Source organism: Ascidiella aspersa, chromosome 1 (assembly GCF_963924565.1).
Source record: "Ascidiella aspersa chromosome 1, kaAscAspe10.2, whole genome shotgun sequence".
Taxonomy (NCBI): Eukaryota; Metazoa; Chordata; class Ascidiacea; order Phlebobranchia; family Ascidiidae; genus Ascidiella; species Ascidiella aspersa.
In genome coordinates, this window is record NC_139447.1 from 10,135,514 (window position 1) to 10,152,031 (window position 16,518).

The 16,518-nt window shown below is 39.3% G+C and overlaps 1 protein-coding gene across 1 annotated transcript in view; it reads left to right on the top strand.

Annotated features, from left to right (window-relative positions):
• The window catches only part of LOC146167413 (semaphorin-6D-like), a 29,655-nt gene continuing 13,137 nt past the window's right edge, over positions 1 to 16,518 (top strand). The window contains exons 1-2 of the mRNA XM_083385575.1: positions 1 to 647; positions 5,765 to 6,350. Coding sequence (XP_083241701.1) covers positions 6,233 to 6,350 — 118 coding nt within the window. The 5' untranslated portion in view covers positions 1 to 647; positions 5,765 to 6,232. The remainder of the gene's footprint in view (positions 648 to 5,764; positions 6,351 to 16,518) is intronic.

A 16,518-nucleotide genomic window follows, 5' to 3' on the forward strand; every position in this document is an offset into this window, starting at 1 on the left:
CCTGACAACGCGTTTGCACAAGTACAAGTAGCGTTATTTGCGGCGTTTGATAATTCAAAGCTTTCGGTTGCAGTGGAGATTTTTTTGACGTCATCGTGCAATTATGACGTCACCAGAATTTTTGTAAACTCATACTTTCTCTCTGAGGTTACTGGGTCGAGATGGTTGCAGCGTTACAACGCAATTTCAGCTGATGGACTCGTGTATCGTGTTTCTGTCGCTAATGCGCTGAAAATGCAATTTGGGCAGCGAACCCGGACGGGATTTGATATACTTAATGATTGTGTATCGATCTTTCGCGAAGCGCAGCCCATGTGTTGTGATGAGCTAAGCAGCGACGCTCAATACATTTATATTCTATGATGCTCTGTGCATGTCCTGCGTAGTGTTTTCGCCGGATCTTATTTTGAGTTATTACGTTGGAAGGCCGTGATACAGAGACCAGGTGCATTTCAGTGGCTAACCATTCGTTCTGTGTCCACGTTTGTAATACACTTTCCTTTGTGTTCAAGGTGGCGTTAGTTGACGCCTTAAAATAAAATCAGTAATAAGCAAACTGTCACTTTGAAGGAGAAACTTCATCGATTTTGTTCAATCAGTGAAGTTTATCGCCCAAATTTGTCTGCAACAGTTCGATTTTGAGAAAGGTAAGTCCTGTATCTGTGTCTATGGCCCCCTTAAAACGAAACCAAATTTGTTTACGTAGCATATTTGGCAGGCTATGGCGTTTTAAAAGTATAGGTTCAATAACTTATTAGTGTCGTTTTTCATCCCCGGCGCGAATTGGCGAAAAAAAGTCGGGAAAAAAATGCAGAGTTTTAAGTAGAATATAAAATAAAAATCCTGTTTGCTGCAAGCCTGTGTAGTTTCTGTTGCGAAAAGGCTCGGCGAAAATTCAAAACAAGCACAAGTGTACAATGTCGTTTTAAACGATTCTGTTTTTGCAAAGCTAGTGTTTTTCTACGTTCGATAGAAAAAGCTAAATTGGTCCTGCGCCAGAGTGTGAAAAAACCCTCCGCGTTTCGAAACTTATCTGAAACAAACAACGCAGTGAAAGCGGGACGCGAAGCGTTAAGGAGAAAATATACGCAGAAAACCACAGCCTTGCTACGTGGCCGTCACCTGCAATTAATCAGCAAGAGCTGACCAACAGCGAATGGAACAAACTCGTCAACTAAGAGCTATACAGCTTTCAGTGCGAAACGACTGCCCCGGAGGCCATATTGGCAAACCTGCCAGATACAAGCGAAGATGTACGGCTTGTAATTGTTACACGGCGCCCGCGACCGTTCGTGTTGTCAGATACGCGCAAAAGGCAGTAAACATGAGAGGTCTGGCTTCTCTAGAGGGATTTTACATTGGCGCTCTTACGGCCGTTTTGGCTCTGAAGGCCTGCGACGCTTTGTACTCCATTCTTTAGCGATCTGTTAGATTTGTGAAAACACGATTTTTAGATTTGTAAAAACAAGCGAACTTCGACGTGTAAGCCTATTGTTTTAGTCAGTGTCATTTTGTTAACTTCATTTCGCCAGTCAGTTTCTTTCTTATACTTAGAGCAATCGAGGTCTGTATTTTAATGGAGTATCACCATAAAACTTATTGGTTGGTTTTAAGTGTACAGTTTGACTAAAACAAATTTTAGTACAACTTCGACATGTAAGTTGCACTCTCTTGTTTAGCGAACTGTTAGATTTGTATGAACAAATTTCGACGTGGAAAGGCTATTTTGTTCAGTCAGTGTCATTTTGTTACTTTTACTTTCTTCACAATGAGCAATGCGAGTCTGTAGATATGCAGTACTAACTATCGTATGGATTATTATTTTCCGGCTATATGATAAAGCTTAAATTGGTTCTTTAAATATACAGTAGGACGAAAACAAATTTCAGTAGAACTTTGACATTTAAGATTTTTTTAAGTGAAAGTTAAGTTGGCAATTTGGTTATCACAACAAACAGTTTTTGTAGTTGTAACAGGCAATGTAATTATAATTTTATCAATGGAGTATTATCAGACAGTATATTGCTTGTTCAACTATTGTTGGACGTAGAAAACCTAATTTTGCGGAAACTTTAACACGTAAACTTTAACACCCTTTTTTAGACTCTTTCGGTCAAGATGTTAATTTTCGTATCAACGCATACAGTGATGGGAGTTTGTAGTTGGGCAGGGGATAGTACATGCGTTTGGATTATAGTTGTATGGATGATGTAGGACAGCAGAGCTTATTCGTTGTATATATTGTAGTAAGACGATGAAAACTTAGTAAATACAGATAGCAATTGTTTTGGACAAACAGTTGTAGACATTTTTCTCTAACATATTTAACGAATAGTTTAAATGAAAGTGCCATATGACGTTTTGATTGGTGATTCAGCATTAACGTCTTTATGTAGATTACACGAATTAACTAAAGTATTTTTAAATAAACATCGCAGTAGAAGTAAATAGTTTCATGAAAACAGTCAATAAATCAAAAAAAAACGGGTCAGTCAATTATCCGAAGCGAAACGAAGACAAATAAATGCTAAAAGACATTTTTCTAAATCTGTTCAGAATATATATCTCTTGTTTTACTGAATTTGGTATCGACTAGCGTTTTTCGGATAACGATTTTTTACATCACGGCAACAAAGTTTACGTGGATAATGTGCCAAAAAGGTGAAGCACGTTTTTAAAATAAACGTTGCTGTAAATTTTATCAGTGTCAAAAGAAAAGTTTCTTTAGAAAGTAAAGTTATCCTGAAAACAAATCGGTCAAAAAACTTCGACTATGGCGAGTCTGTTATCGAAAGCAAACTGACCCAAGCAGTTCGGTCCTAATGCTGGTCGTTAAATCCAATAATTACCGCCCATTGGTAGGTATCTAAGTTATCACGAGTTCTGATCATGATTCGCGCAAGTTCCCGCTTTGTCCTTTCTTCACCGGGGGTCAACAAAGTGGTCCAAGAAAAGTTTCACTTGTTTGAACAGAGGGTCCTTTAAAAAAGCGGCCGCCTGTGCGGGTTTAGGCACAAAAGCTTACCGGAGGCGAATATCACCATTGCCCGGTTCCCGGGTTAACGTGTAACCAGCTTGCCCAATAAAACGCCCTTCGCAAAAAAACACTCGTTTTATGACGTTTCGGTGGTACACTGGTGACTGTTCTAGTGGTCTGAGGGCAGATTTGAGAAAGGCGCTTCTTTTTACCGCCAGTTGACAGCGTTCAAGTGTTAAAGAGTGCATAGTCAGGCGCCGGACGACGATTTTGTATCTAGAAACTCAAGTTGAAGTGTTGACGCGACAAAATACATAGACGTCGCTGTAATAGATCAAACGAGATATAATGTAAAACAGTGAAAGGTTGCATTTCTGTTATTCTGTTCGGAAATAAGTTGTTTTTATTACATAAGCGCTTTTATTGTGTACTTAAAAAGTGTGTTTTGAAATCAAGTTATAATACCCAAGAGGGGTAATTCTGGCGTTTTTAATGTGACTCAAACAAAGTTTTTTTTCTACTAACATTATTAAAAATTGCGGAACCACTCTCTTAAATGTTCTCAGATGTAACCTAACCTATTTTAGGAGCTAAAACCCAGCGTACAACTGTCGAGGAGTAACGTTTCAGTTTAGTGATATTTTTATTGAATTTGTTTAAAATAAATGTGATGTGGTTTTACCATATAGTTCCGTCATTTTTTATCAAGAATGTGAATCAAATACTCGTTCCTCTAGACTGACAATTTTCAGGCTAAATAATTTACCTACATGGCTAAAAACTTGTCCCAACTGCTTAACTTCTAAACGTCGTAGAACAAAAAGCTTTTTCGGTATAATCGAAAATTGGATTAAAACTAAAATTTGGACACATCGCAAATTAACAATTTCGATTAGAATGAGGGTTAGCAGCAAATTACTCTAGTTTATCAAATTGGTAATCCGGAATTATTGTGTTGTCCTAAAATCCCATTACTTCCGCTTGTTCTGTAAACTGTCCCGAGTGCTGTCTTTCATTAATATCGCCCGGCCCAGGTATTTTCGTGTTCTATTGAGCGCTAGTCGCGTAAATTCAACCCGTTCCGTCAATTACGCGACTTGCTATGGTCGCACACACCCCTGGGCGAGGATTTCAAGCACTCGACTGTTTGTTTCGGCTGTCCACGCGTCATACACATAGCGAGAGGTGGCCTTACCCGGCTTAAACTGATTAATTGGGACTCTAGTACTTGCTTAAGTATTGTGTGAATGACAATTCGATGCTGGCTCTGTTAGTTTGTGGGTGATTTTAACCCCTCTTCGATTTGTTGAATTGCAGTGACAGGGAATAAAGTTTTAGGTTCTGTACGTTATTAACATTATTACTTAGACTGAATCTGCAGCCTATAAATTGTAGAGAAAGTATTTGTACCATGTTAAGTTACCAATCAGGCGTTTAGTTAACAATATTAGCCGAAATATTTGATTGCTGTAATTTACCTGAATAGTTAACATTCGGCTAAAAAAACGTTTAAAATTAAAAACTTTTTTACCTTGTCTAGTTTAAAAACTTTTCTAGTCTAGTGTTTGTTTCCAGTTAAGACGAATCTATGTTTATTCTTCGGCTAAACAAAGCTTTTTTTCCAAAGCTAATAAAGGTCCTATTCTGGTCCCAGGAGCCCCTTTCTATTTTCCACAAACATCGTTTTATTTGTTACTGGTCATTTCTTAACTGATTGGAACCGCGATATGGGAAGTTTTGTTGGTTATCATAAATCGCTCACTGATTCGTCAACCACAATGGCGAATCGGTATAATCGTGTGATGATTCTTAACGATGACATTGTTATTTAGTAATTGTTTCGAGCATTTACCAACGCACCACCAAATAGTGAATCATCCGAGCCTTATCTGATAAAAAACGTTTCGGCCAAATCTCTCGCTTTTTGGCGGAAAGTTTTACGAAGCGACGAAAGAGCGAGGCAAGAAGGCATCGTGTCTCGATCCGCCTCACTGACCCTGCTTAGCTCAGCTGACAACTTTCGCGGTCGTGTTCAACCGAGCGTGAAGCTTTCTGCCGCGGTCCCGAAGTTATTAGCGATCTTCGTCGAGGCGTTGCGAAAAAGTACTAATCGCTTTGTAGCGTATATGGCTTACTTATAGCAGGTTCGACCGTTTAAACGGAATCGGTCCTTAGGGAAAAGTCGTAGCGTCGAAAAAGGTGTAAAGATGAGACTCGAAGCGTCTTTGAGTAACGGTGTTTCAGCTTTGAGTTACAGCTCAAAAACAGATGATAAGAGTCATAGCCGAAAAGACGGCTTAACGAGAGTTGTAGCCATAGAAAATGTTGTTTTATTGAAGGGTAACTGCCCTAAATTCTAAAATTTTAATACATTTTTCGAGTTTGTTAATCGAATATAACAACAGGAGATTATGTGAATATTACTTGTATTCCTATCTTTTGAAAAGTACTGTTCAATTTATCTATAGGTGCTGATTGTCGAACGGCGTCGCATTTCTTGTGTGACATTTCGGTTATACTACTTTTTAAATGGACAGTAGGTATACCCTAAATTGTACAAAAGCGCCCTTAACAACCACAGTCCACAGCGTATAACTAATCACCTGTTTACAGGGTAACTCTTTAGGGCGCGCGCCCGCAGCCCCTTGATCAAAAGGCGGTAATCTCGTTAGCTGCGGTACAGCTTTCATTCTAACCCCCTATACACAGTCAACAGAAGCCCGTAAACCGGCGGCACACGGGCTGCAAAAACAAAGCGAAACAAAAAGCTCCATTTGTCTTCCGCAGGTTCTTATTGCAAAAAGACGAAAGCCGAAGCATCGTCGGATAGGTCTTTCTGCCTTGTCTTGAAATTTGCGCCAAGGCAGAGGGATACGACGAGCGGCGATCGACGCCTTGCTACCGTAAACAGATTACTCGCTAGCTGCTCTGCGTCTGGTGTTTTTGGCTCGGCTGAAGCTACAACTAATCCCGCTCGACTTGCGCGAGCGTTTTCGGAACGAGCAAAGCGAGAGCCGGTGACAGCACACAAACTGAACGAGGCCTCCGCGTCAAGCCGCGATAATCGTATCTTTCTCGGACCTTTTAGCGGCTGTAGCGGCCTTGGAAGCGTTTTATAATACCCGCGACCATGTCGAACTGACCGGCCGCGATTTTTGTATATTTACACGCTATTTTGTGTATTCGCGCGGCCTCCGGAGTACATTGCCTTCCACAAAGAATCTTCGCTGAAGTATCGACGGATTTCGACTGAAAATGGGGCCAGCGAGAACGAAGGTCGGTGTCTGTACGATCGTGCTACTTCTCACTTCTTGTCAAGTATTTGCGATGCTTCCCAAGGATCAGAAGCCAACCAAGCGATACACCGAGAACGGTGAGTTTCTAGTTAAAGCGAAAGTAAACTCCGACTTGAGTTTGGGTTCTTCTAAAATGACTTACGACTCTTACTTAGGTTATTTGTGAGCTAAAGACAGCTGCCTAAATCAAGTCCTAGTCCCTGTCTTTAAATGTAAAGACAAGTAAATTTTGACGTCACCCGAGTCCTTCTTTTACGATTTTCATTCCTGTTTGGATTGCGTAAACTGTATTCCCAAATAATTAACGAGTCTAAAAGTTTTTTTTTTATGAAAAGAAAACGTCAGAATGATTGGAGGCAAAGTTTTCCTGAAGTCCTAAATGGCTTACGTCAAAAAAGCCATTTGTCTTGCTTTGGACATTTTTAGACTAGATTTAACCCAAGTAAACACCCTGTTACCTCTATGTATAGGTAAAGAAACTGAAAAATTCGAACTGTCACTTTAATTAATTGCCTAACTAAAGTTTCTCGTACTATAATCAGTATCCTTTTAGTAGGGTGCCTGAATTTAATAACCCAAGCTTAGGCAAGATTGGACGTGCTTTGTTGTCTGGCCAATGTCCGACGAAAAGCGTGTCCAGTGTTGACTGTGTTGCTGTACTTACACACAAGTCCGAGCCTGTCTACTTGCCTTAAGTTCTCCGGTAACATACGATATGTTTGTATTTCATCGGATACATGACTTGATCATTAAAGCGCCCGATAAGGGCCACGACTACGTTGGTCGAACTTGGGGTACTACGCCTTAAGGCTAATCGGCGTTACTGGCACGATTCAATTTATCGTGTTTTGTGATAGCATTTGTAGTTGAAGTGCATCGCAACTTGTCATGCACTTTGTGATTTTTGGTAAAGTTTCTAAAACAAGCATGGTCCTGAAATTTGTAAAGCTAGTTTTTTTTACTGCGTATTACCATGCACACCAATTCCTGCATTGCTCGCGGCTGTTTATAAGTCGGTGTTTCTAACATAATTTCACACTCTCGGCATACAAGGTTTTTATTAATGCCTTATAATCAGTAAAATCCAATGAAAATTAGCGCGCCAGGTAAAATATTTTACCAGTAAATCTATTTGGGAGTTTTTTTTATCTGACCCAGTTTTATAACCCCTACTAAGCTGCGTAAAACGAAGCCCAGCAGAAAACGCCTAACACATAACAAAATTAAAAAGAACGTTGCACACAAAGGTTATGGTAAATTCTCCTACCATTTTCCCATTAGTACGCAGTAAACCAATTAATCAATCAGTGATAAAAACGTGAATATATATAGAGTAACAGTTAAATATTAAAAACAATTATTTGCTTTTAAGAAATTGCTATATCTTATTTCTAAGTAAAATACCGGCAAAAATATCGATACCGATATACCGGTAGGAGTTAAATATCGGCCTCTGTGTTTCTCTCTAGTGAAAAGGCAAAGTCCATCTTTAAAAGGCCTGTATTTTGCTCAACCTAGCAAACGCAGCTATTAAGTCAGGCTCGTATTAACCGAATTAATCAACAGGCGAATTACACACTGTTCCGTTTGTCCGTCCGCCTAATTTTAAGGTGCCGTCCCGGTCCTAATTGCAGCATCAGCAATATAACTGCGCCGCTCAGTCGATATATTTCGCCGCAATTAGGCACGATTATATTCTTATGTACGGCTCGGCGCTGTTATTTGCCCGTCGGAGCTACGCCCAGTGATTGGAGTTCAGAAAAATTAGGTGCTTCGGTAGTTCGATGGTTGCTTATGATACACAATATGTGTTCTGTTCATTCTTAAGGCCAACCTACAAATGAGAAGAACGGCACACATTTCAATTGTACGTCGGTAACATTGGAAGGTTTGCCGAAATCAGTCGACTTTTTTAAATTTACGTGTAAAACACAAAAGGATATGTTTTAGTGAAATGTCCTAAATACCCATTGCTTTAAATATTTTTTGTTCTATCTTTGGACTTTGCTTCGTGTCGCCTGTACGTCAAATTTTTTTGTGTTAGCAATATTTTATTTCCGTGTTTGTGTTGATTCATTTGAGTTTTAAAGCTCTTCCTTTATATATTCTACCTGCGTAAACCCCGAGGATTGTAACTTTGGATAATAACACCCATAAAAAACAGTTTTTGACAACGGGAATATTTTTTTTCCGTTGAGCGCCCTTTTTTCTCCGTCTTAAATTACCCAGGCCTGCTTTATTTTGAATCGCTCCTAAAATAGCGCCGTGCAAATTTAGCACGCTCAAGAGCTTCTCTTTGCAGCCGACACAGGTGTGACTTTACTTAACGGACCCTTAATTATCGCCATTGAATATCCCAAAGCAGGTTCAAAACGCACACTTGGTGTATTGACTTGAACCTATGGCGTTTGTCATTGGTCGTTTTGAATCGGGACTTCAACACGGTTTAGGTGGGCTTTAAAGCGTCGGCTCAGTAACGATTTCCTGTTGGGGCAAATTAAGTGCTGGTAATTTGCGAGCAATCAAGCTGACGTGTGCACCTGTTTCGCCCCTGATTGACAAGGTTAAGGTGCTCGCTGCCACCTACAACGCTGTGTTTTAATGGCTGTTTAATCGGCAACGGTTTTGATTTCTATATGGTTTAGCCACGAAGTTTTTTTGTTTGTTTTTTTACCGTTTTGCACACATTTCGAAAATAATTCTTAGTGTAATATGTAAATATACATAATGTTAAAAAGTTTTTAAAAGACGTTTATAGATCTAAGAGTCTGGACTGAATATTACGTCCAGTTAAGAATATTGTATGACTTTGGAATAAATGTATTATAGCCCATACAGAAATATATGTCGCGTTTTGCGAACGTTTAAAAGAAGCTGTATTCATCATTTTTAACATGATGTTAAAAAAGTAAAAAAATTGTACCTATTTATTATTGGCTTTGATTTTTATTCTACGTCTAACTGCAACCTTCAGCCTTTAAACTCCCAAACATTTAAGCATTATATGAGCCAATTGTGGACATGCTCTAAAATTTACCCAAGCCAAGTTAAAATGTTATTTTCTTGTCCATTTATAATCGCGAAGACCCGAGGCTGTTTAACTTAAGACAACGTGCAAGCTGCGAGAAAAACAAGTCGAGATTTTGTTTTCGATCACTGATTTATCGAACCTTGTTTGTCGCTTTTGAGGCTAAACCACGCGAACGTGTCGCGGTCTGCAGACGCAAGCCTAAAGCGACATGCAACCGAGGATTTGTGCTGTTTTTTGACCTCAGCATCTCGGCTTACCGCGGGGCAAGTCTGCCTTTAGGCTTGTGCAAAAATCAACACCGGTCTTCAACTAGAGCACTGATTCTTAAACATTGTTTTCCTTGAGAGGGATAGCGAAGTGTGCCGCAAAACCTTGCAAAACAACCTCGTGTTATTACAAACAAGCATGTCACTAACTTGCGACTTTTGAGTGCCCACTACACTTAATGCACACTGCAGTTTTGAAAAAATATTAAATGGACACTGTAATATTGAAAACGACACTACAATATTATTGAATGGACTGGACACTGCCTTTAAGCTAAATTACCACGGCTGCGGAGTCGTTTAAAAGTAACCTGTGTTCGACTCCAGAGTCCGACTCTGGTCAAAATTTGAACCCTAAACTTACTCGAGTTCCGAGTCCTAAATCCAACTCCAGCAAAATTAACCGACATTTACCCGTACCTTACCGTCAATCGATCAATCACGTGTTTTGTGAAAAGAACGTCAAACATTTATTTTGTAAAAAATATAAAAGCATGGCCCGTTATGTAGTGGTCCGTATTTAAACGAGGTTTTAGGGGTTATGATATAGGTTGCCGTGTAGTGAGGCTATTTGACTCTGTTTGTAGAAGAGTGCCGCGCATTTTCTTAACGCGCCAAAGCCTAAAAACTACCAAAAACTTAACTTGAGCAAATCAGGCCTCGAACTTTGGTGCATGAACCCTCCTGGGATGCCAGGGGCTGGCAGTTTAAAAATCAAGTGCCCGTCAAAACCACAATAAACCGCACGCCAGCTGTGGCGGTTGACAGTTGCCACGTTGTGTTGTCACCTCGTCACTTCGCCATTGTCAATAAATTAGAGGCGACCTGCCAACGACCCCAAATTCAACTTAGCTCTATTGTCTAGACTCGGACTTCTTTTAAAGCTGCATTCATCCAATTTTGTCAAATGGAATTAGAGAATTTAAGACTCCCCACCTGTCCTAAGGAATTTGGGCCCGTTTGTTTGACTGGAATGTGCGTTTTTGAGTTAGGTTTGATCTAATAGCCAGAAAAGTTCTAAAAGCTCACGGAAGTTGCCGAAAACCACACGCGCACTTAATGATTTCGACCTTTTTTGTCTGACTTGACTTTGCGTTTTGGTTTTCACGGGTTTAAGGGCGGCTGGTTGAATTTTGTGCATAAACCCGGCTGTGTGCGACTTTTTAGCTTCGCAATAAGGTTTGCCTGTAATTTGACCTGGATTAAAATATGTTTAATTGGGCGAGACACATCTCGATAAAAATTTATATTTCGCTCATGTTTTTGTGATGGCATCCTAATAAAATTGCACGTTTTTAACTATTTTGTTTTGCTGACTGTCTTTGCACCTATTTTCGAAAATGACATTGGGCAATTTTGCAACAGCATTGTTACTTAGTCGATGAATGGGCTAAGCTGAAAATCGATTCTGCGGCAAACATGAACTGACATTGCTTATTTTGTTCTATTTTATTTTTGTTTTGTTTAACTATAGATTTCTGCGTAATCTGGACATTTTTTTTTCGGTTGATCAATTTCGTTCACATATTGCTGAAAATAAAACGAAAATGCCCGAGGTATTATCACTCAGATGGATTGCCTTGCAATTATTCGAATCACCGTTTAAGAATACATAAGGCTAGTTTGTGCCTCGTCTAACAAAAAATATCCCTTTATCAATTTTTGATTCGCCTTTCTGTTATTAAGGAGGAAAAACGCCATTTTTGTGAGAAAGCCTCTATTGTCGTCGAATGTGTTTATCCTTGTGCGCGTGCGACCGGCGTTTCGTGATAATTGCGGCGATATTATCGCGTTATACGCCGCTTATCGTTACACGCCGGAATTCGAGCCATCGCACACCGAACACTGGTGAGATTCATCGTCCTTTATAATATAATAGCCGGAAGAATCTGTACGCTCGTACATTATTCGTGTACTCGCGTAGTTTTGCATTGCACGAATAGAAGGCTTCGTTTCGAAATCTCTAACAGTATGTTTGTGTGTTTTGCGGTTTGGTTACTGAGAAACCTAGTGCGGAAAAACCTTAAGTAAAATCAACCGTCGTGAGACTTTGATTCACGCGATACCATATCACAAGTAAAACGGGAATAAATGACGTTAAAGAGAATGGTTATATGCTATCGTTTTAATACTTCGTTTCTTTTTATGGTGCATTCAAATATCAGTGGAAATTAAGTATATCGTTTCCTAATAACACCGATTATTTTTATTACAAACATTTTACTAAAGATGACAGAAGTAACAATCGCAATTGCCTAAATATGCGTATAGGGTCAAGTCAATATTTACGCCACAATTCTGCTTTAAACTTACTGAACCCATTCTTCTGTAGTTACGGTTCTAGATTTTACAAACAAAGGCATGTTTTGTAACAAAAAATACAAAAAATACGGTAAAAATTTACTGTTTTGAAAAACAGAATTCGCCCAATAAATAAACAGCTTTGCTTTCTAAGTTAATAAACCATTTTACGGACGTCGCGGAAATTTTACATAACGACCTGGAGTCATTTAAGACGCACAACCCCTTATTCGTTTGATTTTACCGCCATTCGAAAGAAAACCTGCTTGTTACGTCACACTGTGGAGTGCCATCACCCCCGGGGGACTCGCGTTAAAAGCGGTGACGCAACAAGACACGGTTTATTACGTCACAACCGTCACAAGAATCGCGAAGCTTAATCCCACAGCGGTGGCTGCTAGTCAGGACGCGAACCTGTAAACTGCGGTCGCTTATAAATACAAATATTCAGCGGCATTAAAGCCCTTTTACGAAGAACTGAACAGAGGAATCTTTACGTTTTATTGCGTACTTATATCGACAACTTCGCAGCTTTTGGACAGTACATTTGGATTGGTAATTGTTAGGCTTTTTACTGTTAATGATCCCTTGGTAGATTTAAATTATCCGTGCGAAAAACATCTAAAAATTGTGACTTGATATAAGCAACTGAAAAAAAAAACACAACAATTACCCAACAAAAATGCGTTGGAATACCAATTTAAAAATGTAAATAATTGTAAAGTTTCTATTTTTAGCACCTCATATGGTTGTTAAAATTTACCCACAAAAAACTTTAAATTACGTCTTTGGGGGAAATTAGTGACATAGTTCAATCATTTATTAGTTTTTTATGCTGGATTCGCTTGTCTAGAAGTTAATCCAGATGTTTTATTGTGCTGCGGTCCTCACAGCTGTGTGGTACCTTTTATCGCGGTTTGCCGCATTCTCTTAATTGCTGCTTGTCAAAAAGGTCTTAACCTGAAACGTGACGTTTATGTTGTATTTACACAAGTTCTCCACATGGCGTGCGTTTTCGATTAAAGAATGTCCGAGGTGTGCTTGAGCGAATTTAAGGACGTGGATTTGATTTGCGTTGGTGTTTTTGCGAAGCCACGAAAATCTAACCACCAATCGTGTTTTGCGTTAAAAGTAAAACTCACTATTGCGAAAATCAGTGCTGCGGAAGACGACGTTCGCTTGCGCAGTTGCAAGTAAGAAAATGTTAAGGCCGCACACTGTAAATCGTAAAGTTGGAATAACATAGAATGGAATGTTGTTCACCCAGATATAGCTACACCCTCATGAGTGAATGAATTAGTGTATATATCCCACCCTATTTTCGTTGTAAATGGGTGGGACACAGGCTGTAGTGTAGAGTATGACTCGACATTAATTTCTGGTTCTGTTGTATTCTGTAGTCGGACTCGAATTGTTTTAAGTTGACTTAGCCGGCCTGGGGAAAAAAGTACAATTTAACTGTTTTCCGGATCACTATAAGCATCAACTCAGATAAGCCAGACGGCTGTAAGTGTTCGAATATATTTTATGTCAAAAAGTCAGCAGGATATTTTGCCACAAATATTAGGCAACAAACAAAGCATTTGAGATACAAAACGCCGTAACTGGCCTACGAAGGCCGTCAAATCTTTATTTTGCACAAAGGAGATCTCTAGATTAGCATCCAAAAACCTTTCTTTTTTTAACTTTTCTCCCCTCGCCTCCTTGTCTACAAATAAACGCTTCCTCGGGGACCTATGCAATTGACCTAAACGAAAAAAAAGTGCCGCAGTTCGCCAAACCGTACTTGCCCATTTGTTTTCAAACAAGCTGCACGCGAAGCTCCAAATATAGAACCTCAAAAACAGCTGATGTTAGTTTGCGGAGCCTGGGTCACGGTTCGCCGCACCCCGTCACCACAACAGCGTCACCCGTGCGTTACCGGGCACCCGTCGCTGAAAACATCGACTCCATAACAATTGTCCGCCGTTAGACAAAATAGCGAGTAAACAAGTCATTTTTTACGTGACTTACGTCCCAGTAAAGTCATTTGTATAATAGGTTGAGTCCAAGTCGAACCATTTTTAACAATTTATATTCACATCCCCTAGGTCTTTACTTATTCAACTTAAATATCAGTCTAACCTATAGCTATAGTATTTCCAGGTCAAGTTGTAAGCATCAAAGTCCAAAGTTGTAAAATAAAATAAGTGACGAACTCACTCAATCTCAGACAATATTTCACGTGGTAAACCATCCAAATAAAACAAATAGCATGCAACATGCAGAGCGAAAAATGTACATTTTCAAATTTTACAAAAATGTTCTGAAGTAAAAGACTTGATTTTAGTTGTTTAAAAACAGTGACAAACGTGGACTCCAATCAAGTCATCAACCAACACTTTACAACACTAAAAACTGTTTCTAAGCCGTTTCCCAAATTCAATTGAGTCCATGTCAAGTCAATTATACAAGAGACTTGAATCGAGTCCATTAGTTTACAAACATTGACTCATTACACTCTGAAAAATAGAGTTTTTTGTTGCCCCCTGGATACGTGCTAAGCGTCACAGAAGCAAGTCAAGGTATAATATGTCTTCTGCATCGTGTTGTTAGTGACGAGTTACTCTCAACCGCACGGAAGCTGCAAGTTGATCCCCTCCAGAAAACCTTGTGACGCTTTTTGCGGTTCCCCAGGCTTTCTAGTGACGTTTTCCTGGTGCCTGTTTCCAGGCCCGACACTATTTCCAGAAGTTTTTTCTAATACGTTATTTTTTTACCTGTAAAAGAAAATTTCACCCTTTCTGTCAAATGGCTATATTACAAAGTGATTTTCAAACTTATTATTATAAGTTCATCAAAATATTTTTTGGGACAATTGTTTCGAAGTCCTATTTTGGTACACACTAGCGGTTTAATTTTGATTTGGAAAGTGAGTTTATAAAAACGCTACAAATCACGCGGTCGACGTTTTATTGGGCTCTTTATTTGTTCAGCCGTTGTTTTTCCTCAGGATTGGAGAACTAACAATAATATTATTTGTTTTAAGACGCGGGCCTATATTGAACTGCCAGTTGAAATTAGTTTTATAGCACAAGATTTTCGGAACTAGTCGCACCCCATGCGGCGTAACTGTTATTTCTTTTTGTTTTTTTATAAAGATTTTCGTTTCTTAAACGTTTGCTGTTTATTTTCTGAGTACCCAATTAGACTTGAAAAACGCGAAAAAACAGTCAATTTTCTCGATTCGTTATGGCTTCCCTGTGAAGCCGAACCCCTTCTGTTGGGGCAAGTTTATGTGCCTTGGCTTTTCGGGTCACTTAATTTTTGGAAGGCGTGCCGACTCTTGTCGTCTTGTGTTTCCTGCGGCTTTCTTGCCGTTCCTTTTTCGCTCACACGTCTTGCCTTGGTTGACGTTTGTTTGCTAAAATTCACCCAAAATTGTTTTACGATTTCGTTTTGTCTTTGACAATTTTTAAAAGAGTCTTTTTTAACTTTTTACCTTAATCGTTTTTTGTGTTTGTTTGTTAACTTTGCGAAAGTTGTCAGAAATAGGTTTACTAAACTTGTCGTTGGCGTATTCATACTTCTCGTTGTTGATGTTTTATGGGGTGTTTTTTTCTGATTTTTTTGCTATAATCATTTCAACAAGGTATCCTTGGCCTTTGCCGGTTATGTATTCAAGTTATTCTTCACCAATCTATGTGCTCAGATATCACCAAAGCAAACAAAACTAAGCCGCGAGAAACAAAATAGGTTATATTTTTTTACATTAAAAGCGATTGTAGTTTGTCATTTGGTTACCCGTTTATCAAATGCACCGTCCATGGTTAATTCGCGCAAAACGCATAGCAAGAATTTCTATGTTTGACATTCTACTTTCTAAAGAGCTTTTAAAAAATCGTTTTCTCTATTTTGGCATCCAGTTCACCCAAGGGAAAATAAAATCAATAACCGAGCCAAAAAGCATCCGGTTGGTATTTTACGATCAAGGCCTAGCCAAGGCTACGAGACACACCAGACCGGGACCTACAAAATGCGAAGTTGATAATAAAGCATAGAGTAGTGATTTGACATTTCTCACTGCCAAGAAGTTTGACAATCAACATCAAACAGTTCCTAAGAGAAAATAAATCGTGATACCCTTATTGCTTCCATACCGTCCTTATTTATAAGATGTGTCCTTGTTTTCAATGACTACATGGAAATATTGTTATTTTATCTATGAAATGTTATTACGTCCATATTTAGTCCAATCTTTACAAAAGTAATAATAGTAAATACAAACTATTTTCTATTATCCTCTTTTTATAGGATTGTTTGCAATGAAAATCATATTTTTTCAGTCGTCCTTAACTTGAGGGCAGTGATAAACCCTGACTAGACCATAGAAACTAGAACACTTCTCAAAAACCCCGTTTCGAATCGTTTTTTTTTTCTTAAACCCCAAAATCGGGTCGCTAGTCTCAAGGCTCGAGTTCCACTCCAAATCTCAAGCGAAGATCTCGAGCCGATCAGCCGCCGAAAGACGGGATTAGCCGCTCCAAAGCCGCAGCAGTTGACCCGACGTAAGGGTTGGCGACCCTACTGGTGCGTCACGGGTCGGTGTTTCGCTTCTCGGCCTGGCAAACTTTCCCTCCGCGATTTTCTTTTCCAGCATATAGCAAG